Genomic DNA, 22,617 nt, shown 5'->3' with positions numbered 1-22,617 from the left:
GTCTTGATGTTGAGGGACAAGACATGGCTGGATAGCTGCGCGTCGCCCGTTACTCACTGTCAGATAGAATCAGACATCAACCACACGAGACATTTTGCTGCACAACCAGTACTTTTAACTACATTAGGCTGATAATACTTCTGTACTTTTACTGCAGAGACCTTTTCTGCATGAAGTTGAGACTGTGTGCTTTTACTAAGTAGGATTTTGGAAGCTTGACTTGTAATGAAGTGTGTTTGTTTCTTTGTTACTCAGAGGTGGAAGAAATATTCAGATCTTTTACTTAAGTAAAAAAAAAATAACAGTGTAAAAACAGTCCTGCTGTTTGTCTGTAAGAAAAAGTCCTGCATAAAATTTTTAAAAGTTCGAGCGGAGAACATCGTAGGCTCACAATGTACTTAAGTAGTAACTCATCACGCAGCATAATGGATGTTAGGCCGTATTACTGAATTATAAATGTTGATTCTGTATTGATTGGTGGCCTACTTGAGTAAATGCACAGTTACTTGTTTCCAAATTCTGTGTACTTTTAAAGATATAAATACTTGTTGCACCCCTCCTCTCGTGGCTCTGGGCTGTGTGATATGTGAACCAAGTATCTCGTTACTGCTGGCAGTTTTTTTCCTCTGAGTACAAAGAGCTCACTGAGCAGCAGCAGTGACTCAAACGCTGCTGGCACCGAGCGCTCACCTGTCTGAAAATGTCCTTCTTTAGGTGTACACGCTGTGAGAAAACGCCCCTGGCTGACGGCGAGAGTGTTGGTTTGTTGTGTCGTCATGGCGACCAGCGAGTGTGCTTTAGTTGTTTTGTTAACTGTTTGAACTCTGGGCTTTTTGACTTTTGCTCCCTTCACTTGTGTGAGGACGGTACATCCAGGATAAATCTGAGTTACTCCTAAATCCCACCCCTTTGCTCGTACTTGTACTATACATGTAGAGACAGCCGTGGAGGAAGAAGTGCTCCAAGTAGAAATACCATAGTCTAAAAATACTGTTACAAGTAAAAGTACAGAAGTATTCTCAGTGAAATGTACTGGAAGTAAAAGCTGAACTCTTTCCTGAGCTTGTCAGAAATTTAACTCTTCGTTCTGGTCCATATTAACCCCGGTCAAATAACAGGATCTGGGTCCTGCAGCAGAATAAAATAGCAGAGAGTACACTTTATTTTCCCCAAGGGGACATTTGTTTTGGGCGCGGTACTACAACCTGTTGCTTCATAAAACAAACATGTACAAGAAAACCCAACGTATTTAATAAAGAAATCAAGATAAAATTGTCTAGAAATCATGATAAGATCAACAAGACATCAGACATTTTTGAGTTCACATACAACACGGCATCTTGAAAAGTGCTAGAAGCAAAAGTGCTGGTGCATTTATTGCAATTTGCTCTAATGTGAAATGATCTATTGTTATTCAGCAGCGTGACATGTTCATTTGGATGAATGACAAATTAGTTTGATTTATATTTTGGCACATGGAATCTTCTCCCTGACGGCAGACGTTCAGCAAAGCAGCAACCACTTCACCTTCAGCTGACGTTCAGAGCGTCCTGCACAGCAATCAGTTATTCAGTTGAAATTTTCTGAATGCTAAAACTGAATGAATTATGTTTTTACTTGAGCAGCTGCAGCAGAGCCCCCCCAGTGAGGAGCAGGATGAGGTTAATGAACATGCTGAAGATTCAATAAGGGATTTTAAAGGATTTGATGGGAGGCAATTGAACCCTAAATCTACATGTTCTAGGCCAGTTTTTTTTTTTTAGTTTCAAGTATGACATAACTTGAATTTTAGGGGGCTTTAACACCTGAAAGTCTGCACCAAGGTCTGAACCAAAGTTCATGTTTTTATACACTTTTATATATTCGTTAGTTTTGGTTTGGTTTCATGCTGCAATTCTGCAACCGCAATAAGGGACTTTACATGACACACTTGAGTCCTGTCGTCGTCCTCTATGTGGGCTGCGTCTCCCTCTACTTCACATTGATTGGTTTATTAAGCAGTTCCGCGGGTGTTTGTTTGACAAGAATGAATGAATAAAAAATGAACATATGCATATTTGCCACTATATTATTATGGCATTACTACCTGCAGCGCCAATTTATAGGCCTACTGAAGGCTAGTTCAGATTCCCAATTTAACGTCCTCTTTGTGCGAACATTATAACGTTGCTGACAGAAGACAGGAAGCGATCCTTCTGCACCTCCGTTTCAGGAGAAATATAATATATGTAGCAGTGTGCTTCTATAGTGGCTGTCTGTTTGAAAAGATGAGCCACGGGGGCGGCTGTGGCTCAGGAGGTAGAGCGGGTTAGCTGTTAATCGGAAGGTAGGCTGCCCCTGGTTGCGTGTCGAAGTGTCCTTGGGCAAGATACTGAACCCCCAATTTGCCCCTGGCGGCTGTTCCATCAGTGTATGAATGAGTGTGAATGTTAGTTTCCGTTTGAGCACTTGGGCTCAGTGTATGAATGTGTGTGACTGGTGAATGCAGATGTAGTGTAAAAGCGCTTTGAGTGGTCAAAGACTAGAAAGGCGCTATACAAGTACGGAGCATTTACATTTTACATCTGTCACAGGAGATTTATAATTGTGTCCTTTATCTATGTATTTCTCCGTGCATTTGTTTGTTTCCGGTTTACACATCAACCGCCAAACTTCCTGTAAATAGTGTGAAAGTCCGAACCATCCAAAAAATGCTTTCACACCAGAATGCTGAATGTTTGATCCGGACCGAGACTACCTCTTTTCATCTGACCAAATTTCGTCTGTTTGGTCCAGTCCATGGTCCGTGGGAGGTTTCACACCTGCAATTTTGGTTCGGACCAAACTGAAAAGTCCGAAAGTCCGGACCAAACGAGGTAGGTGTGAACGCCCCCTTAGTTGCAATATTGTGCAACTAAATTATATCCTCAGAAAGTGCAACTCAGACTGGATCTACAAGTATTTGTATGCTGACTGTGTATTCAGATTCAACTCGTGAGTCAGTGACTTCTGACTCATCTTTATTTTATGATTGATGAGGCTATATGAGCTGAAGGAATTAATATGTTCAGCTGGCAGCAGAGTGAGTTCTGATGTGAGGAATGAAAAGATCTGCAATCTGCTGTCACATGTACCAGCTTCCCTGCAGCCAGTAAAGCACTTAACCCCGAATGATGGGAGTGATTTGTGGGCGTATATGTCTCTGCATGCATACGTGCAGGTATTTGTGCGTTAATAGCTAATATATGCAAGTCATAAGTTTATAAGCGAACGTTGCTGACTGCTTCAAACTGTTAACACTGGTGTTATCTGGATTTGATCACGATGTTTTAGTGACACATCAGCAGGAAGAAGTTCAGGGTTCACTCTGCAAAAAGGACTGATGCTGATATATCTGTTGGTGTGAAAGGAATGTTTCACTACATTACATTCATTATATCAACCCCAAAATAACTTAGTAACCAACTAACTAACAGTAAGCGCATTCATTGCCCACAGGAACAAGAGCTGACATGTGTGTCTCGTTGTTACTTCATACCAAATCATTGCATGTGAACAAGAAACTTGTCAGTAAGATTCATCCTCTGGGCGACCACGACTGTGCAAAGTTTAAAGGTAATCCTTTCAATAGTTGTAGAGATATTTCCATCCACAGAACCATGTTGCTGTCATGGTTTGAAAAAGACACAGAAGCATCACGACATGATGCACTCGATGCACATCAGAAACCCTGCTGGTCTGGGTTGACCTTAATTGGGCGTAATTGTGTTAATAAGGGATGACTTCAGGGCCAGTGTGGACAGGAGGAATGATTAAAAAACACTGTCTTCAGAAACTTTGATTCAACATGCAGCTTCACGTTCAGTCAGTTCAGCACAAAGTGATTCAGTGCCTTGCTCAAGGGCACATTGATACAGTAGATTGTGGTTGGATTACTCAGCAGGCTTTCTAACTTGGCTTTAGGCCCTCCTCTGGTCACTTTCTAAGCTGCAAAGTGCGACCACACCTTAGCTCTAAATGAAGCTAAAGCTCTGTAAACCATCTGCCAGTCAACTCCAACAATGAGTTGTAACTTTGCATTTTCTTTTCAAGTCACAACAGAAACCACGGGGCAGCTGACCAGGAATATGAACCAGTGTTGAGATTTAAGAAACAAAAAAACAACCATCTAAGTCAACTGGTGACCTAGTTTGTCTCCTTCATTTACAGTTAAACTTCACCTCACTGACCAGCGTCAGAAACTGTGACGTCTTACCCTTGTCTTTCTGTCCATACAAGACACTGGACCATTAGGACTTTAGAAAGTCACTGAGACGGAGTTCCAGTCCCAACATCGACTGTCGTTCAATAAGAAATAGTTCCGGTCTCTGCACCAACTGTGATAGAGTAAGAAATAGTTCCGGTCACTGCACCAACTGTGATAGAGTAAGAAATAGTTCCGGTCTCTGCACCAACTGTGATAGAGTAAGAAATAGTTCCGGTCTCTGCACCAACTGTGATAGAGTAAGAAACTGTTCCGGTTTCTGCACCAACTGTGATAGAGTAAGAAATAGTTCCGGTCACTGCACCAACTGTGATAGAGTAAGAAACTGTTCCGGTCACTGCACCAACTGTGATAGAGTAAGAAACTGTTCCGGTCTCTGCACCAACTGTGATAGAGTAAGAAATAGTTCCAGTCAATGCACCAACTGTGATAGAGTAAGAAATAGTTCCGGTCACTGCACCAACTGTGATAGAGTAAGAAATAGTTCCGGTCTCTGCACCCACTGTGATAGAGTAAGAAATAGTTCCGGTCACTGCACCAACTGTGATAGAGTAAGAAATAGTTCCGGTCTCTGCACCAACTGTGATAGAGTAAGAAATAGTTCCGGTCTCTGCACCCACTGTGATAGAGTAAGAAATAGTTCCAGTCACTGCACCAACTGTGATAGAGTAAGAAATAGTTCCAGTCACTGCACCAACTGTGATAGAGTAAGAAATAGTTCCAGTCACTGCACCAACTGTGATAGAGTAAGAAATAGTTCCAGTCACTGCACCAACTGTGATAGAGTAAGAAATAGTTCCGGTCTCTGCACCAACTGTGATAGAGTAAGAGTTCCGGTCTCTGCACCAACTGTGATAGAGTAAGAAATAGTTTCCATAAATTTAATTTCAGCATTAGGAAATGGAACACAGCTAACCATTACACTAATCATTATTAGACATTTATTCACCCATTAAACTGTACTGATCAACCGGCATCTAAAATCTATGCTTCAGATGTGTTTATTGTCTGATGTGTTGTACTTTATGAATCAGTGAGTATTGTTACTGAAGGATTAATAACTAAATTTGCTTGCATGTTTGGATTTACCTGCAGGTGAAGGAACAACAAGAACAACATCTACCGCTGCTCTGCAGCCTTTACATTTCAGACAAATCTGACTTTACATTTCCAAAAAGAGAAGATTTTATGTTTATGAACTGTGTCTCACACTGTGCACCATCATTAGATGTTTTTGATTTTCCATTTTCTGCTCCTCCACCACTGCAGAGGAGAATTAGCCATCAGCACACTTTCAGATCATGAAAATGATCAGATTTATGGTCATCACCAGGAGCGTGACAGTAGCCTGGGGTAGAGGAGTGGCTACATACACTATTTTGTAATTTTGAGAAGCTGCAGAGCTGCAGTCTCTTTTCATTCAACTTACACTACATTTCCAGCTAAACTGAGGCTTTTTGAAGACCCATTTCTCTCTCTGTCGCCTGCCATTCACCGGTCTTGAGCAGAGTTTTGCGTGCATTCCGTGCTGCCAACAACTGCATGCACGTTGCGGTTCCTCGTGGGTCTATTTCAAGTAGCCAGCCATTTTAAAAATTTATAAATTTATTCACGCACTTTAAAAACATTTATTGAAAGTTTTTTTTCTTTTTACATGTTTATTTACAGCATTAAACATTAAAATGTATATTGTAATAAGGTGTATATTAACTTATTGGGAGAAAACTGGTAGTTCTATGTAAAATCAGACATTGAGCACCCCCATATCGGCAAAATGGTGTGATCCTTGTTTCACTGCAAAGCTTCGACTGTGAGATTGACAGTTGAATCAGGCTGCGCCCATCCAAGCATCGAATCTTCGACTATTTGGGGTCAACCCTAGAACCTTCACAGACATGACATCCCATTCTTAATCTGTAGGGATTCATATGGAGTTGGCCCACCCTTTGCAGCTATAACAGCTTCAACTCTTCTGGGAAGGCTGTCCACAAGGTTTAGGAGTGTGTTCATGGGAATTTTTGGCCATTCTTCTAGAAACGCATTTATGAGGTCAGGCACAGATGTTGGACGAGAAGGCCTGGCTCGCAGTCTCCACTCTAATTCATTCCAAAGGTGTTCTATCGGGTTGGGGTCGGGGGCCGAATTACAGAAAGTTCCTAACTGGCAGATCCTAACTGCTTGGTAACCATGGTAATAAGGGTTAGGAACAGATTTAGGAAAAAGGCCATTACAGATGAACTGTTCCTAAGTTAATATTCCTTTCCTAACTTTAGATAAGGAAAATGTTTTACAGAAGCATCCTAACTTCGTAAAATCTTAAAGAAGCTCTCCTAACTTTTTGGACAACTGTTAAGCTGTCCTAACTTTTACTTTTCCACCAGTTAGTGTTTGGTAACTCGTTTAATTCACATGGTTGCTTTTTAATTGCTTTTACGAAATCAACAAAATGTAAACAGGCTGAACTTAATTGATTCTACCGATGTGTTTGTTGACAAAACACTCGTTAGTAGGAAGGCTGTAGGCGATGTAACGCTAGATAATGTCTCATTATATAACATAATGTAAAGGCTTGATGTGACAAAATCATCCTAATGCAAGTCTTTGATAGATCGTTAAATTAAAAAAACATACATGAAAAACCAGCGGTTTCATCTGCTCTTTGGACACAACAGTTGCCTGTGTCTTCATATCACTGTAAATACACTTATTTTCTTTTTAACAACAACAACGCTCTGCTGGATGCCGGATATGCGGCGGAGACTGTGTCTGCTATTTTAGCCCAATCTCTCTCTTTAATCTGCTGAGTTAAGCGTTATGTGGATTTGGATTTCTTGACGGAGGTTACCAACACCTCTAAGTCATCTAACTTGAAGTTCAATGATAGTTGTTGTTTCTGCTCCATTTTCATGTTTCATTAAAAGAAACAGCGAAAAAAGCCGGATAGCTCGGCGAAATGAGAAAAGTGGCATCGGTCGCTAGGTAACAGACATAAATGTTGATAACCGATGTTGGATCGAGTATTTAGGATTTCCTAACCTGAGATAAGATAGGATGAAGTAAGATAAGATAGGATTCCTAAAGTTATTTAGGATTTGCTTCTGTAATACCAAATTGAGAAAAATCCTATCTTAGACTCTTCCTATCTTAACTTATGACTTAAGATAAGAACTTTCTGTAATATGGCCCCTGGACTCTGTGCAGGCCAGTCAAGTTCTTCACACCAAACTCGCTCATCCATGTCTTTATGGAGCTTGCTTTGTGCACTGGTGCACAGTCCTGTTGGAACAGGAGGGGGCCATCCCCAAACTGTTTGCACAAAGTTGGGAGCATGAAATTGTCCAAAATGACTCGGTATACTGAAGCATTAACAGTTCCTTTCACTGGAACATAAGCCGCGTTTCGACCAAAAGTACTTTTAAGATCTCTTTTTAAAGCCCCCTCCAGCTAGTTTTAACTGCCGTTTTTGGCGAACGTTCTTTCTCAAACAGAGAATGGGGGTGTGGTTAATAGTCGGATACATTACCATGACAACCAAAAACTGACCAGCTGGAGCGTTCACCAACGATATGCTGTGTTAACATCACTACACTGTAAAGTTTAGTCCACTTTACTGTCTGGCAGGAGTAGCTATTACTTACCCATGATAGAAACTAATGTGTGAATATCAGCAGTTATCAATCATACAGGACAATAGGCAAGCAGCTTGGTGAGAAGGCAACAACTGTTGGCGCAATTAGTAGAAAATGGAAGAAGTTCAAGATGACGGTCAATCTCCCTCGGTCTGGGTCTCCATGCAAGATCTCACCTCGTGGGGCGTCAGTGATCATGAGGAATGTGAGGGATCAGCTCAGAACTACATGGCAGGACCTGGTCAATGACCCAAAGAGAGCTGGGACCACAGTCTCAAAGAAAACCATTAGTAACACACTACGCCGTCATGGATTAAAATCCTGCAGTGCACACAAGGTCCCCCTGCTCAAGACAGCGCATGTCCAGGCCCTTCTGAAGTTTGCAAATGACCATCTGGATGATCCAGAGGAGGAATGGGAGAAGGTCATGTGGTGTGGTGAGACAATAATAGAGCTTTATGTTCTAAACTCCACTTACTGTGTTTGGAAGAAGAAGCATGAGCACAACCCCAAGAACACCATCCCAACTGTGAAGCATGGAGGTGGAAACCTCGTTCTTTGGGGATGCTTTTCTGCAAAGGGGACAGGACGACTGCACCGTATTGAGGGGAGGATGGATGTATCGCGAGATCTTGGTCAACAACCTCCTTCCCTCAGTAAGAGCATTGAAGATGGGTTGTGGCTGGGTCTTCCAGCATGACAACGACCCGAAACACACAGCCAGGGCAACTCCAGACCTGAACCCAATAGAAAATCTTTGGAGGGAGCTTAAAGTCCGTATTGCCCAGCGACAGCCCGGAAACCTGAAGGATCTGGAGAAGGTCTGTATGGAGGAGTGGGCCAAAATCCCAGCTGCAGCCTATGCAAACCTGGTCAAGAACTACAGGAAACGTATGATCTCTGTAATTGCAAACAAAGGTTTCTGTACCAAATATTAAGTTCTGCTTTTCTGATATATGAAATACTTATGTCATGCAATAAAATACTAATTAATTATTTAAAAATCATACAATATGATTTTCTGGATTTTTGTTTTAGATTCCGTCTCTCACAGTAAGACAAGGAAATATCATAGAAATGTTAAAATACACTGGAGGGGGCTTTTGGGATTTTAAGGATCTTTATTACCTTTATAATCAGCTGTTCTGCTTGTTTTGGAGGTGAACATCACGAGACTTGTGTGGTTATCTGACGGTTGATTGTGATTTATTGGTTTGCAAACAACGGTGGAACAGAGAGGAGCAGTCGTAGAAAAACACCAGACATTCTCAAGTTAAAGTCAGTAGCCTACACACGCCTATTCAGAATTTCACTGCAAGGCACTCCACTGCTCTAGTGTCCAGTGGCGGCGTGCTTTTCACCACTGCATCCGACGCTTTGCATTGCACTTGGTGATGTAAGGCTTGGATGCAGCTGCTCGGCCATGGAAACGATTTTATGGAAGTGATTGGAACACCTGAATTCAATGACTCGGAGGGGTGGCCTAAAACTTTTGCAATATAGCCATTTTTCTTATATTCAAAATTTTCCATCTGAACACTGCTGCTGTGAAATGAGCTTTGCTGCTAGTCTATCAAAATCCCACAGCTGTCCTCCAGCACAGCACGAGTTAATCACAACATTCTCAAGAATGTGTCCTGATGTTGATGGGCGTACCGCTTTGCTCATAAAACATTTCTTAATGTTACATAACTTAAATTTATTGGAGTTTAGCTACCAGCCAAAGTTTCAAGAAAATATGAGGTAAGATTTAATTTTGTGAAAGAGAACGTAAAGCTGTCTGAAGCTGCTGTGCACTTTCATAATGATTTATTAATTTACGGTGGCAGAAAACTGCGGCAAGACGACACGCGTCTCCGTGTTCTTATATCTTTGTGAGGAGCAGATTGAATTTAGAAAGTGGGGAGGGTGATTGTTTGGTTTACATATATAAATAATAAAATTTTATTTATATAGCACCAATTCATAACAGGAGTTATCTCATGTCACTTTTCATAGAGAGCAGGTCTGGAACTTTGTATTATTTACCCAACATTCCCACTATGGGCAAGCACTCGGCCACAGGGGCACAGAAATATAAAAGTCTGATGATGTGGTCAAAATCTTTAATGGCTTACATTAAAACCACAAGACAAACAAAAGGTAAAATACAAAAATCATCAATACATTTTTTATATTAGTATAGAGAAATTGCACAATATAAATGTGGATTTATAAATTTATATTTTAATTGAATGTTTTTGGAAAAGACTTTTGGACATTGAGGGCATATTTGTCTTTTCTTAAACTGTTTGAGGTGTTAAGGTTTGCTTTTAGGTTAAAGGTTAGAATCAGGTTTAGGCTGGAGTTACGTTATATGGTATTAATATATTGGGGCGGCATTAGTTCAGTCTGTGGGTGCTTGATTGGGAACTGGGGGGTTGCCGGTTCAAGTCCAGCATGGACGTTTTCCGAAGGTGCCCTTGATCAAGGCCCTAAACCCCTAACTGCTCCTCAGGCGCTGCACAGTGGCTGCCCACTGATCCTAATTAGGATGAGTTAAATGCAGAGAACTACACTGAACAAAACTGTAACTAACACTTTTTGCCCCCATTCATCATGAGCAGAACTCAAAGATCTAAGACTTTCTCTATGTACACAAAAGGCCTATTTCTGTCAAATATGGTTCACAAATCTGTCAAAAGTGCAACACATTCCCTTTGCATAGAGTTGATCAGGTTGTTGATTGTGGCCTGTAGGGCGTTGGTCCACTCCTCTTCAATGGCTCTGCAAAGTCGCAGTCAGGTCGAGACCCCAATGAGGTCGACGTGAGGTTACACGTGGTCTGCGGTTGTGAGGCCGTTTGGATGTACTGCCAAATTCTCTGAAACGCCTTTGGAGACGGCTTATGGTAGAGAAATGAACATTCAATTCATGGGCAGCAGTTCAGGTGGACATTCCTGCAGTCAGCATGCCAACTGCACGCTCCCTCAAAACATGTGACATCTGTGGCGTTGTGCTGTGTGATGGAAGTGCACATTTTGGAGTGGCCTTTTATTGTGGCCAGACTAAGGCACACCTGTGCAATCCCCATGCTGTCTGATCAGCATCTTGATATGCCACACCTGTGAGGTGGATGGATGATCTCAGCAAAGGAGAAGTGCTCACTAATGCAGATTTTGGCAGATTTGTAAACAACATCTGAGAGAAACAGGCCTTTTGTGTACATAGAGAAAGTCTTAGAGCTTTGAGTTCAGCTCATGATGAATGGGGCAAAAACAAAAGTGCTGTGTTTATAATTTTGTTCAGTATAATTTTGTATACTGTGCTGTGTGTAATTGTATGTGACAATAAAAGTTGATTGTTGGATATTATGTTCTCCGGTGACAGTACAAACACACACACCAGTGTGTACATTACTCATCTCACTGTGGGACACAAACCAGTTTCACTCAGTCACATTATGGGAAATCCCCTCAAGGCAAATTGTGATTTGGGCTATATAAATAAAAATGAGAAATGAGAGAAAAAGTGACAAGTTTAATGGTGGGAAGTCACACACAGTGTTCTTAGAAGTACAGTGTGTCTCCTCCAGGCTTCCATATTTCTCAGCTTCTGTTCTGCAGGCAGAGGCAACATCCAGTTTCTGCTATTCTTTCTTTTGTTGCATTCATTTGTTCATCCGCACGGAGAGAGAAAAACTGCATAAGCAACAAACTGGCATCAAGTTTGTACACAGACAATAACATGAACACACAAAACTCAAGAAGCAACCTCCTTAGACGTTGTCAGCTGTATTTCAATTTTGAAAGACGTTTAAAAGTCCTCACAAGTAAGCAATGTGGAGAAACATGTAAATCATCACTTTTTACATCCAAATTGTGGCCTTGATAACCATGCTCTTCTGGAAATATTCAGTTGTTCTCTTTTACATGAGAAATCCAACAAAATCTAACATTTTGACAACGTTGGAGGAGTCAGAAAAGGCGTTTTCATTTCTGTGTGTGCATGTAAGGTTGGAGGAATTAAGCCCGGGGGGGGGTGACAAAGAACAACCTGTGATGGAAGGAAATTTTATCCTGATCTTGGGCATGAAGCAGCCTGCAGAGCTGCTGCAGCTGCCAAAACACACAGGAGTTTAAAAATATACATAAGTTTCAGTAGAGTAGAAAAAGAAATGCAACAAAAGCAGAAAAGACAAAAAACTGAAAGAAAAATGGGAAGTGATTGTAATAGTTTAAAGGTCCAGTGTGATATTTCTGAGGATCTGTTGACAGAAATGCAATATAAGATCCAGAACTATGTTTTCAGAGGTGTATAAAGACCTCACATAATGAACCGTTATGTTTTTATTACCTTAGAATGAGATATTTATATCTACATAACCGCAGGCACCCCCTGCTGTGGAGGTCGCTGTATTTTGTCGTCATGTTTCTACCGTAGCCGTCAACGAACAAACAGCGCTACAGAGCGCGTTTCGTCATCACGCCGTTCTTCTTCTGCTTGTGTAATTCTGGTAGTGTAGACGCCCGTCACTACATTGAATACGTACAAAGAAGAAGAAGAGGGAATAATAATAGTAATATCCAGTCTCTGAGTAGTCTTCTGGTTTATTAGAAGTAATAAGAAGAGAAGTGACATTTGGACAAAAGAAGGAGCAAGAGCCAACAGCTAGACTGAGTCGGGACAGACAGCTGACGGCAGAAATCACGGATTTTGTAGATTTTCCCAGATGGAAGGCTGTAACGTTAATGTGGGACAGATGTTTTCAAAGCGGTGCTGAAGTTGTCTGTTTTGTGCTGGACAGGTAATTAACTTTGTTTGTCAGACTTTAGCGATGCAAAATAATCACAGAGAGACATGTTTCCCCCGTCAGTGGTGTGAAATATGGATTCATTTCAGGCCGCCTACTTATTCTCCAGCCTGTGTTTTGGCTTTGCTGGTTACATTAGCGAGACAATCAACTGATCAGTAACGTTAATTGGCAATAAAACCATAACGTTAGCTTAGAGCATGGCTGCCAACTTTTCAATTTAGTTTGGAGTGAGATTCGATATTAGAGGTCGCTTCATTTTAGGCCTTCTGTGTCGTATCACACCGCAGGGGTCGAGTGGGTCCTCCCCAAGCAGATTTTTATCATTAAACACTTAATTTTCTGCATCAATTTATGGTGGAAATGTTTTTATCTAGGCTATGACAACAGAAACGCAAAACTCAGGCAGCAGGTGACAATTTAAAATATAAAATATACCAGAATTCAGTAGGCTTTCAAGCAGGCTGTATTTCTTTTTCTTTCATGATTTAGTCGGCCCTCTCCTTTGTGTCTTTGTTTGGGGAAGTTCCTCTTTAAATGTGGTACCTTTTCACCTCAAGGATAAATTAATTAATTTTAATTTAGTTAGAATGCATCTATCCCACATATCTGTGTAATCTGACATCTCCAGAAAGATTTTTAAGAGAATAACATCCTCATTTAATCACAATTCACAATATTTTTCAAAATCTCCCCGCTCTATAATCTGCTGTTCATTACAGATTGAATCCCAGACAGACAGACACAGACTGTCTGGATGAGACCTGTGCAAAACGAAACTGATAACACATCACCACAAATCCTCACTTGTTAACTTCAGCAGCTTTGTGCAGCTCACATTCCCAACAGAGCAAGGCTGCGCTTTAGATTCTACATTTTTATATCGCAAAACTCTACCAGCTACATCACTGCGTGATAGCGGGCTTGCTCGATTCCTGTCACAGCGTCCGCCAGTGTCGCATCAACTGGGTGGAGTGTAATCGCGCCGAGTCGACGCAATTAATTATAGGCTACATTAGTTTTTCCAATGCGTGAGAAAAGTGCTGTATGGCGTGAGGGCGTGTGAAAATTGTCAATTGCGTGAGAGTTGGCAGCTCTGGCTTAGAGCATGGAAGCATTAGCCAGCTAAACCTTTACTGGCTGGTAGAAAAACATTTATTGTTAGTTGGATTGGTTTCATGTAGTGACTCTCTCTCTCCAGCGCTCTGTTTTGGCTTTGTCTGTTACGTTATTGAGAATCAGCTGATCGCTAATAGGCAATTAAACCGCAGCTTCCAGCATCGAAACTCAGATCAGTCAGCTAAACTTTTACTGCGCTGGTAGAAAAAATATGTAGTTGGATTGTAACTTCATGCAGTTCTTCTCCAGACTCTGTTATGGCTTTGTTACATGGACAGAAATTACCTTCCTGAGACAAACAGCTGATGAATATTATAGGTAATAAAATGGTCACAGCAGGGAAGCTCAGATCAGCAGCTAAACTTCACATTTTACTGCCCTGGTGGAAAACATGCATTTCTTTTTACTGCTAATGGTCATATATAACAAGACTGTGTGCCTATCAAGTGACCAATAATAAATACTTACTTAAATACTACGAATTTGCATTAAATAATTGTTATTGGATATTGCTTCCCACTGTGCACACAAATATGTAATATGTACATTCACACGCTAAATGCCCATTAAAACGTTGCACCGTTTTACCACAAACTGAAATTATGGCTGTCACTACTTTATGTTTCTGTTGTATTTCAAAAAATTCAAAGGACATTGTGGTAATATTTGCAGATTACTTGTCTAATTAAGCAAAGCGAGAGGAGCCTTGATCCTCCCCTGACGATGCCTTTGTAAACGTCATGTATGATGTGGTTTATAATGGACTGTGGTGCAGAAACAGTGAGCTCACATTGTCCTGGTATCTGTCAGTGGTCATACTTGATGCACTAGATGTGATAGTGTTTGAGATGTTCTTCATTTTCATTTTCTTCTATGTTAGTCCAGATGAGCCAACCCTCCCAAGATGTAAAATACTTTATTACAGGAGTGTGAGACATCATGTAGCACTTCACTTCTTCATGTGGCTGTTGTTTAATGAAAAAGTAACAATAATATTCAAAAAAACATTTGGTTTTACATCATTTATATAATTTCTTAATATATCTTAAAGAAACCTAATTTCTTGACTGGCAATCCCTTTTATCTCATAGATGACATCTTTGTCCTGCCTCAGCCACCGTAGCTGTACTGCTCGCTTGGGTAGGGGAGGGGGGGTGCATTTCGCGACCCTCACCACTAGATGTCACTAGAACTTACACACTGAACCTTTAAAAGAAGGAAGGGACTGATGTTTGAGAGCACCAGCAGGGGGGCGGCATCGTCACTCACCTGGGTTTGTTTTAAAGACTCGAGCGGCTGAAACTTTAAACGTGCAGAACTCTGTTTGAAATGTGTTTCTTTTCCTCTTATCTGTTCTTATTTTATTCTCTTTTTGTCCCACTGTGTGCGACGCTTGTATCTACATGCATTTCACCAATAACTTCATTGTGGTTACTTGTAATGAATGTGATATGTGGAAAACATTTCCTGGAGCTGCTGTGAAACTGGAACAAAGCCACAGAGTCACAGTGCAGCTGAGTTTAGTCTGAAGAAGCTGAAGGGGAGCGAGAGTTTCTGCTTCTGCGTTTTCACATTTATCCATAGGTGTATTAGTATTCAGATCCTTTACTTAAAAGTACTAATACCACACTGTACAAAATACTGTTACAAGTAAAAGTCCTGCAGTGAAATGTTACTCCAGTGCAAGTACTAAAACCTAATAAAGTACTGCATTGAAAATGTTCTTACAGTAAAAGTACGTGGGTATAATCAGGAATTAAAGTATTAAAGCAGTAAAAGTATGAGTATACTCCAGCCTTGAAGTATTAAAGCAGTAACATGTTGTACTATTATATCTCCTCCTCAGATTCTTCTTCATTAATGTACAGCAGGATGTTGCAGCTGCAGCTCCTTCTGAGCGGTTTAGTTTCAGACTGCAGCTGACGATTCTTTTCATTCTGGATCAATCTGCCGATTATTTCCTCCATCACTACATTGACCCAGAGCCCAAAGAGACTCCTTCACAAGATCAACGTTACTAACAAACGTCAGTGATTACAGTCCGAGGAGACGGAGCAGATCTTACATGTAAAATGACTTTATGATAAAAATAGCCAATTTGTCTCTCAGTTGACTCATTGATTAATCGACTAATTGTCAGCTGTATAAGCTGTTTATAACAAAACCTGTTTAAAAACTCTTCGTATGTTTTATTTGTAAAAGCCTTAGTTTGTAAAGTAACTGAAGCTGTTATAATAGTGAATAGTGAAGTTTAAGTACGTATTTCCCTCTGAGATGTGGTGGAGTCGAAGTAGAAAGTGAAAAGGAACTTTATAATTAATAAAGCTGCTGTCTTCACTACTGAAGCTGAGAGCAGCTGTGATTTTTAACACTCTGTCTCAAAATCAAAGTAAATTATTTTGGACGAAGTCACAGGGCAGGTGATTCATCTGAGATTCAATGGATCAATGATGATGTTAACCAGGTTACATGCAGCTGTGCTCGTTTGCCGTCTGTTAGCTAACATCTACAGTGTGGCAGACGTTATTTAAAGCTTTTGGACTCTTAACTTTCTGTTCAGCTTATTGGCCTGTTTCTAAGTTACTGTTACATTTCGTCTTAAAGAAACCAACAAGCCTCGTCTGTTTCTGCTTCTCAGTTATTTGGAGAGTCTGGCTGTTGCTCAGCGATGCAGCAGCAACGTCGAGTCACCGAAAACATCAACTTGACTGCAACATTCAGAGTAAAGCAACCTTTTATTACCTGGGCTGGAGCCCCGTCTCAGGATCATGAGGTAATTTATATATTTTCTCAGTTGTTTTCTTCAGATATTGACAATCACAGAAAATTTTTTAATGATTAATTTGTGACACATAAAAAATAAAAAACTCACACATGGCCGCTCTCGGCTTCCGTACTTTTTTAATTTGACACTTTTCTACATATTCACTGACTCCCTGATGTCATCATGGAGGAGGGGAAGAGGACTGTGAAGCTCTGCTGAACTCCAGGCCCAGGAGGGTTAAAGCAGCGCTGGAAAATAATGGTGGCCCCACAAAATATTGACACTAATTTGGACATTTTCACTTAGGGGTGTCCTCACTTTTGTTGTCAGCGGTTCAGACATTAACGGCTGTGTGATGTGTTATTTTGAGGGGACAGCAAATTTACACTGTTATACAAGCTGCACACTCACTGCTTTACACTGTAGCAAAGAGTAATTTCTTCAGTGTTGAAACATGAAAAGATAGAATCAGATATTTACAGCAATGTGAGGCGTGCACTCACTTTTGTCAGATTCTGTATATGTATGTAGTTGCTGTCTGGGAAGATGCTAAATTATCCCGTTGTGCTGGGATTTACTGCGTGCAACGTCTAAGGTGTAATACTCTGCAGGAAAACATCAGCAGCAGGACGGGCATCAACACTGTTAAAGAAAAATGACTAAAACATTTATTTGAACTCTCGTTTTATTGTTTCAAACATCAGCATCAGTGAACCATGATGATGATGATGATGATGATGATTGGCTGTTGCCCTCTGCAGCAGCTCAGTGGATGGTGGCCGAGGCAGAGGAAGTGGAAGTGGAGGAGGAGATCACCTTCCCATCAACCACCTCTTCCACCACCATCACCGTCCGCTTGGTCTTAGTGGTCGTGGAGGAGGAGGAGCTTACGACGCTGTGGACAAATCAGAAAACAGATCACTGTTAACTGAATATCTCTGGGGTTTAATTGGACAAATGACATCTGAAGACGTTGATAATGGACGTCTCCATCAGCTGATATTTTGTGTTAGTATTTGAAATTTTTATTTATTTAACATGGAGTGTATTTTTTCTCCACAAGTCCACAAGGATAATTACTGTTACTTATTTAATTACTTGCTTAGGAGATACTACGAGTAAACCCACTTCCTACTTAATTACATGTAATTTACTACTAAAATAGTAATTAACTACATATTTACTAATTTTACTAATTATTTACACGATAATACTACAGATATACAGATTCACTTCCTTCTGAATACTAATTCTACTTATTCACTAAAGTACTACATAATTTACTGTTTTACTACTTATTTACTTTACTAACCAGCTAAGTACTTGTGACTTACTACTAAAAGACTAAATGACTTTTTAGTTAATTAATAAACACTTTACTTCCCTAATATTTTTTATTGGCCTAAAAGTAGGTTAAACCACGTGTACTTTTCAGTTGTACAATATAACTGCCCCCCTCGTTGCTCTCCACAGCCCCGGTATCTGCCCTCCTCAGGTCTGACCGTGAACACCTGAGTCTGCTCTCACCTGCCGCTGGCCTCTCCGTCCAGCAGCCTCCTGTACTCGGCGATCTCCAGCTCCAGCCTGGTCTTGATGTCCAGCAGCATCTTGTACTCGTGTCCCTGGCGCTCCAGGTCGGCCCTGAGCTGCACCAGCTGCTCCTGCAGCATGGTCACCTGCAGGACGAGAAGAGGAGTTCATCAGACTCTGCCGCAGGAAACAGGCTGGATAATGCAGTGAAACACAGACAAACAGGTGGAGGACGGTTTCTGTCTCACCTGCGTCTGGTATCCGGAGAGCTGCATGCTGTAGCGGCTCTGTGTCTCAGCCAGCCGGGCCTCCAGCGACGCTTTCTGCACAAACAAAACACACAGGTTTCTTTCACGACCACGTTCTCCCTCAAGCTTCCATCTACAGGTTGTTACATGTTTCAGCTGTGGCGGCACTGAGCAGCAGTCCTGCACCATCAGGGTTTATACTGATGTTAAAGGATGGGACTTTTCTCCCGTCCTCAGCAGAGAAACGGCCGAACAGGTCGATGATGCAGCAGCTTGTTACGACCCGTATTCAGGTTTTTGTCAGGCCGCGACCTCCAGTGGCAGAAGGAGTCAGGCGACGTAGTATAAAGAGCGACAAAGACCTGTAAGGAGGTGGTGGAGTGGATGGATGAGCTCAGGAGACTGAGGTTCAAATCCCGTGTGGAAGAGAGACAAAGGTGAAGTGTTTTATAGATGAGTTATGTCACGTACTTATTTTAACCCAAACCACCGTCTTTTCCTACACCTGACCAAACTACTACAGCTTCACAACGTTTCCCAAGTGTTAAATGTCATGTGACGTAGGTCATGTGACTTACTGAAGGTCTGCACACAAATCGACCTTTTTAGTCGTTCAGATATGAGGACGTGTTGGTGATGTTTCAACGTTGGACCAGTTATAAATGCAATAAACTTCTGTTTAAATAAAAATCTGAATCCCTGAAAAAAAACTACTGACATTTGATTCAGTTTCAATTTTGCCAATTTCAAATGTTGACGTCCAATCAATCAATTCAGCTGTTTGTCGCTGACATATCTGTGTTTCCGTTGTCCGGGCGACGGGACCAGCAGAGTCGGAAAGCAGCTAAATACATTTACTCAAGTACAGTTTCTTTTTCTTTTTCTTTTTCTTTTATTTATTTATTTTATTTTGTTTTATTTCTTTTACTCAAGTACAATTTTTTATTTATTTATTTATTTTATTACTTTTTTTACTTAAGTACAATTCTGAGGTACTTGTATTTCTATTTTCTGCTACTTTATACTTTTGCTCTGCTACATCTCAGAGGGACATGTTGTACTTTTTACTGCACAATATTTATCTGATAACTTTACTTACTTTGCAGATTCAGATTAATAATACAAAATAAAAATAACATGTTTTATTATGAATGAAGTTAATACTTTATTGATCCCTTGATGAAATTCATAAGCTTGGCCAGCTGTATATGAAGTAATATAAATAAATAAATAAAGTGATGAACACATGAATGCATCAATATTTAGGTATTATCAGGTAATTTAATATAATATTCTGCATAATGAATACCTTTACCTTTTGGTACTTTAAATATTTTATTTATTAATTAGCGACACTCACCATGCTCAGCGTGGACTGCAGCTCGATCTGCAGAGACTGCAGCGTCCGTTTGACCTCCGTGACCTCCGTCTTGGACGTCTTCAGGTCCACCGTCTGAGTGATCACCTCTTTGTTCAGAGTCTCCGTCTGCAGCCGACACAAACACACACAGCTCCGGTCTACACGAGAACGCAACGCGCACGCCAATCTCTGCGTGCACAGGAAGTGATGTCATGGCGTTTTACCTTCGTGTGGAACCAGATCTCCAGCTCTTTTTGGTTCTTGGCGGCGATGGCCTCGTAGTGCTCTCTGATCTCGGCCATGATCTTGTTGAGGTCTTGTGCTGGAGCGGCGTCCACCTCCACGTGGACCTGACCGCTCATCTGAGCTCGCATCGCCAGCAGCTCCTGGAGACAAAACAAGAGAAGACGTCAGTTTACGGAGTTCTTCCTTCGTTCTTTCATGGATATTTATTTTACTCCTTGTCTGAAGCGGTTTTAATAATCAATAACTGAAAACACAAACTCTTTGTTGTTGTTATTGTCTGTATCTTTTACAATGTCACATTGAACTAATGCAAAAATACAATTTAAAAATCTTTATTTATTAGCAATAAGAAAATGTATAATAGGTGGCTTTCTATCTGCAGTGTGTGTTTGGGTGTAATGAGCAGCACGGCCTGTAGGGGGAGCTAGTGGAGCTTTTACACTGTTAATCCTGTAGATGCTTCTCCGGTATGGAAGTCTGGGGCTGCCGATATTCAAACAAAATCAATTTATCAGGCTGAAACATACTTCTCTATTGATGTGTGTGTCATGGACGACAAAAATTAAAAGCAAATTAAAAAACAAAATTTTTTTTTAATGTGAAGTTTGAAAACTTATAATTACTGTAATAATACCAAAATTATAAACTATTTTCAGTATACTACAGAGAATAACACAATGACTACTGAACTGAACTTATTTTACATCGGCAAACAATAACATTTTTTACTTTTGTTAATTTGTTCCAATAAAAATTAGACGTGTTTTTCGTGCTCACTGACCTCCTCGTGGTTCTTCTTGAGGAAGATCAGCTCCTCCTTCAGACCTTCGATCTGCAGGCTCAGGTCGGCCTTGGCCAGTTTCATTTCCTCCAGCACCCTCTTCAGCCCGGCGATGTCGGCTTCCACCGACTGACGCATGGCGAACTCGTTCTCGAACCTGCAGGAGGAGGAGTGACCGGTATGATGCTCAGCTCGTTGTACAAACATGATTAAATCTGTTATTAGAGCTGCTATTAAAAAAATATAAATATGCAGTGCTGGTGCCCTAAATGCGTCTTTCAGTCTGCGTAGGTGAAGGTCAGCACAGAGGCTGATCTCATGATAACTTTGATGATGTTTAAGACCTAGTTTGAAGCCTTTTGTGACTGCTGGCTCATTATAAATGAAACGCGCTTTAGCAGTTCAGTTTAAGTCTGTCACTCTCCACTCTTTGATTTCCGGCAGCTGTCAGAGTTGAAATCTCTTATTAGGAACAGATTTATGAGTGAAGCCCTGAGGGTCAGAGCCGCTCCTGAACAAACATGCATATCTCACCTGTCAATCAGTGAACACCTGAGACTGTTTAACAGTGTCGCTGTTTCTGTTCACATGCTGCTGTGGTTTCACCGACTCATTCACCTGCTGATCAGACCTGATAAAACTGATGCAGGTCAGCGACGCTCATCTAAACTACTTTACATCAACAAGTACTGCTGCTGCTACAGCTAGTACTGTTACTGCTGCAGCTGTACTAATACAGCTTCTACTGCAACTGGTACTGCTACTACAATTACTGTTGCTGCTACAGCTGTTTGTACTGCTACTACTACGACAGTGATTCTGTAGTATTACTAATATACTACTTGTGTTTATTGCTTCTTCGACTACAACTAGTGCTTCTACTACAGTTACTTGTAAAATAGTATTACTATAACTGCTACTACTACAACAGTAAGTTCTGCTGGCAGGGACTCACTTGCTCCTGAAGTCGTCTGCGGCCAGGCGGGCGTTGTCGATGCTGAGATGGACGGCTCCGTTCACCTTGACGGCGACCTGGATCTGGAGAAGACAAACCACTCTCATGTGAGAACCAAAACTCAAAAGAATTTTCTCTTCCAGGACGCCAAATGTACGTTTCCAAGGTCATTCGCTGATCCTGCACATGTTACCTGTGAGGATGAGTTTTACCTTGGCAGTGATGTCAGCGATGGTGGCGTAGAAGGCGCTGTAGTCCCTGGACTTGGGACCGACCTTGCTCTCCACAAACTGCTTGATCTTCAGCTCCAGCTCGCCGTTGGCCTTCTCCAGGGCGCGCACCTTGGCCAGGTAGGTGGCCAGGCGGTCGTTCAGGTTCTGCATGGCGAACTTCTCGTTGCCGATGAGGCTGTCGTCCACGCCATGGTTGACGGAAGAAAGGTAGCCTCCACCCATGGAAGCGCAGGAGATGCGGACCTCGGAGCCTCCTGCTCCTCCGTACACGCTGCTACCCTTCCTGATGGTGGAGCCGGAGGACCTCACGGACCTGGAGATCGAGCGAGATGAGAAGGTGGAGGTCATGATGGATGCTTTCTTTCTGCTGCGGCTGGAGGCGACACAGAGAGGAGAGTGAGGCGCCGCAGGAGTTTCGCCTCCTATTTAAACCTCCTGCAGCCAAAGAGCCATCAATCACTGCGCAGATACCGTGACAGCAGCTGAGGCGGGGAGTCAGGTATGCGCACGGGGAGGCCCGTCCTGGGTGTGGCAGGCGAAAGGTCGGGGAAAAATGTAACCATAAAAAACTTACTTGCATGACTGTGATGGGTTGTTTATCAACGGCAGAGGTAGGTCTCCTGAACATCCCGGTCTTATGTGACTTACAGAGTGCAATTACCAAGCAGGCCCCTGTGTAAACTAATCTGCCCAAACACGCAGCAGAGTACCATAGTT

At 41.5% G+C, this 22,617-nt stretch overlaps 1 protein-coding gene across 1 annotated transcript; it reads right to left on the bottom strand.

The window, feature by feature from the left end:
• Window positions 1-17,214: 17,214 nt before the first annotated feature.
• On the bottom strand, window positions 17,215-22,331 carry LOC119895804 (keratin, type I cytoskeletal 13-like). Its single transcript, XM_038709137.1, has 8 exons — window positions 21,880-22,331; window positions 21,668-21,750; window positions 20,713-20,869; window positions 19,910-20,071; window positions 19,686-19,811; window positions 18,326-18,400; window positions 18,075-18,223; window positions 17,215-17,442 (listed from the first exon to the last, which is right to left on the bottom strand). Exons 1-8 carry the CDS (start codon window positions 22,246-22,248, stop codon window positions 17,313-17,315), a joined length of 1,251 nt encoding a protein of 416 aa, XP_038565065.1. The 5' UTR covers window positions 22,249-22,331; the 3' UTR covers window positions 17,215-17,312.
• Window positions 22,332-22,617: the final 286 nt, after the last annotated feature.

The sequence above is a fragment of the Micropterus salmoides genome, unplaced genomic scaffold (assembly GCF_014851395.1).
Source record: "Micropterus salmoides isolate LMB-PRFRI ecotype aquatic unplaced genomic scaffold, ASM1485139v1 Ms_hic_scaffold_10, whole genome shotgun sequence".
Taxonomy (NCBI): Eukaryota; Metazoa; Chordata; class Actinopteri; order Centrarchiformes; family Centrarchidae; genus Micropterus; species Micropterus salmoides.
The sequence above is the reverse complement of the archived record's forward strand: the minus strand, read 5'-3'. Positions and strand labels throughout refer to the sequence as shown.

Bases quoted from the DNA above. Each gene is read 5' to 3' on its own strand.
- LOC119895804 (XM_038709137.1), bottom strand. From the start codon at position 22,248: ATGACCTCCACCTTCTCATCTCGCTCGATCTCCAGGTCCGTGAGGTCC. The intron at 21,751-21,879 runs GTAAAACTCATC...TGTCTTCTCCAG, and splicing joins TCGCTGACATCACTGCCAAG to ATCCAGGTCGCCGTCAAGGT. The intron at 18,224-18,325 runs GTGAGACAGAAA...CTCGTCCTGCAG, and splicing joins TCTCCGGATACCAGACGCAG to GTGACCATGCTGCAGGAGCA.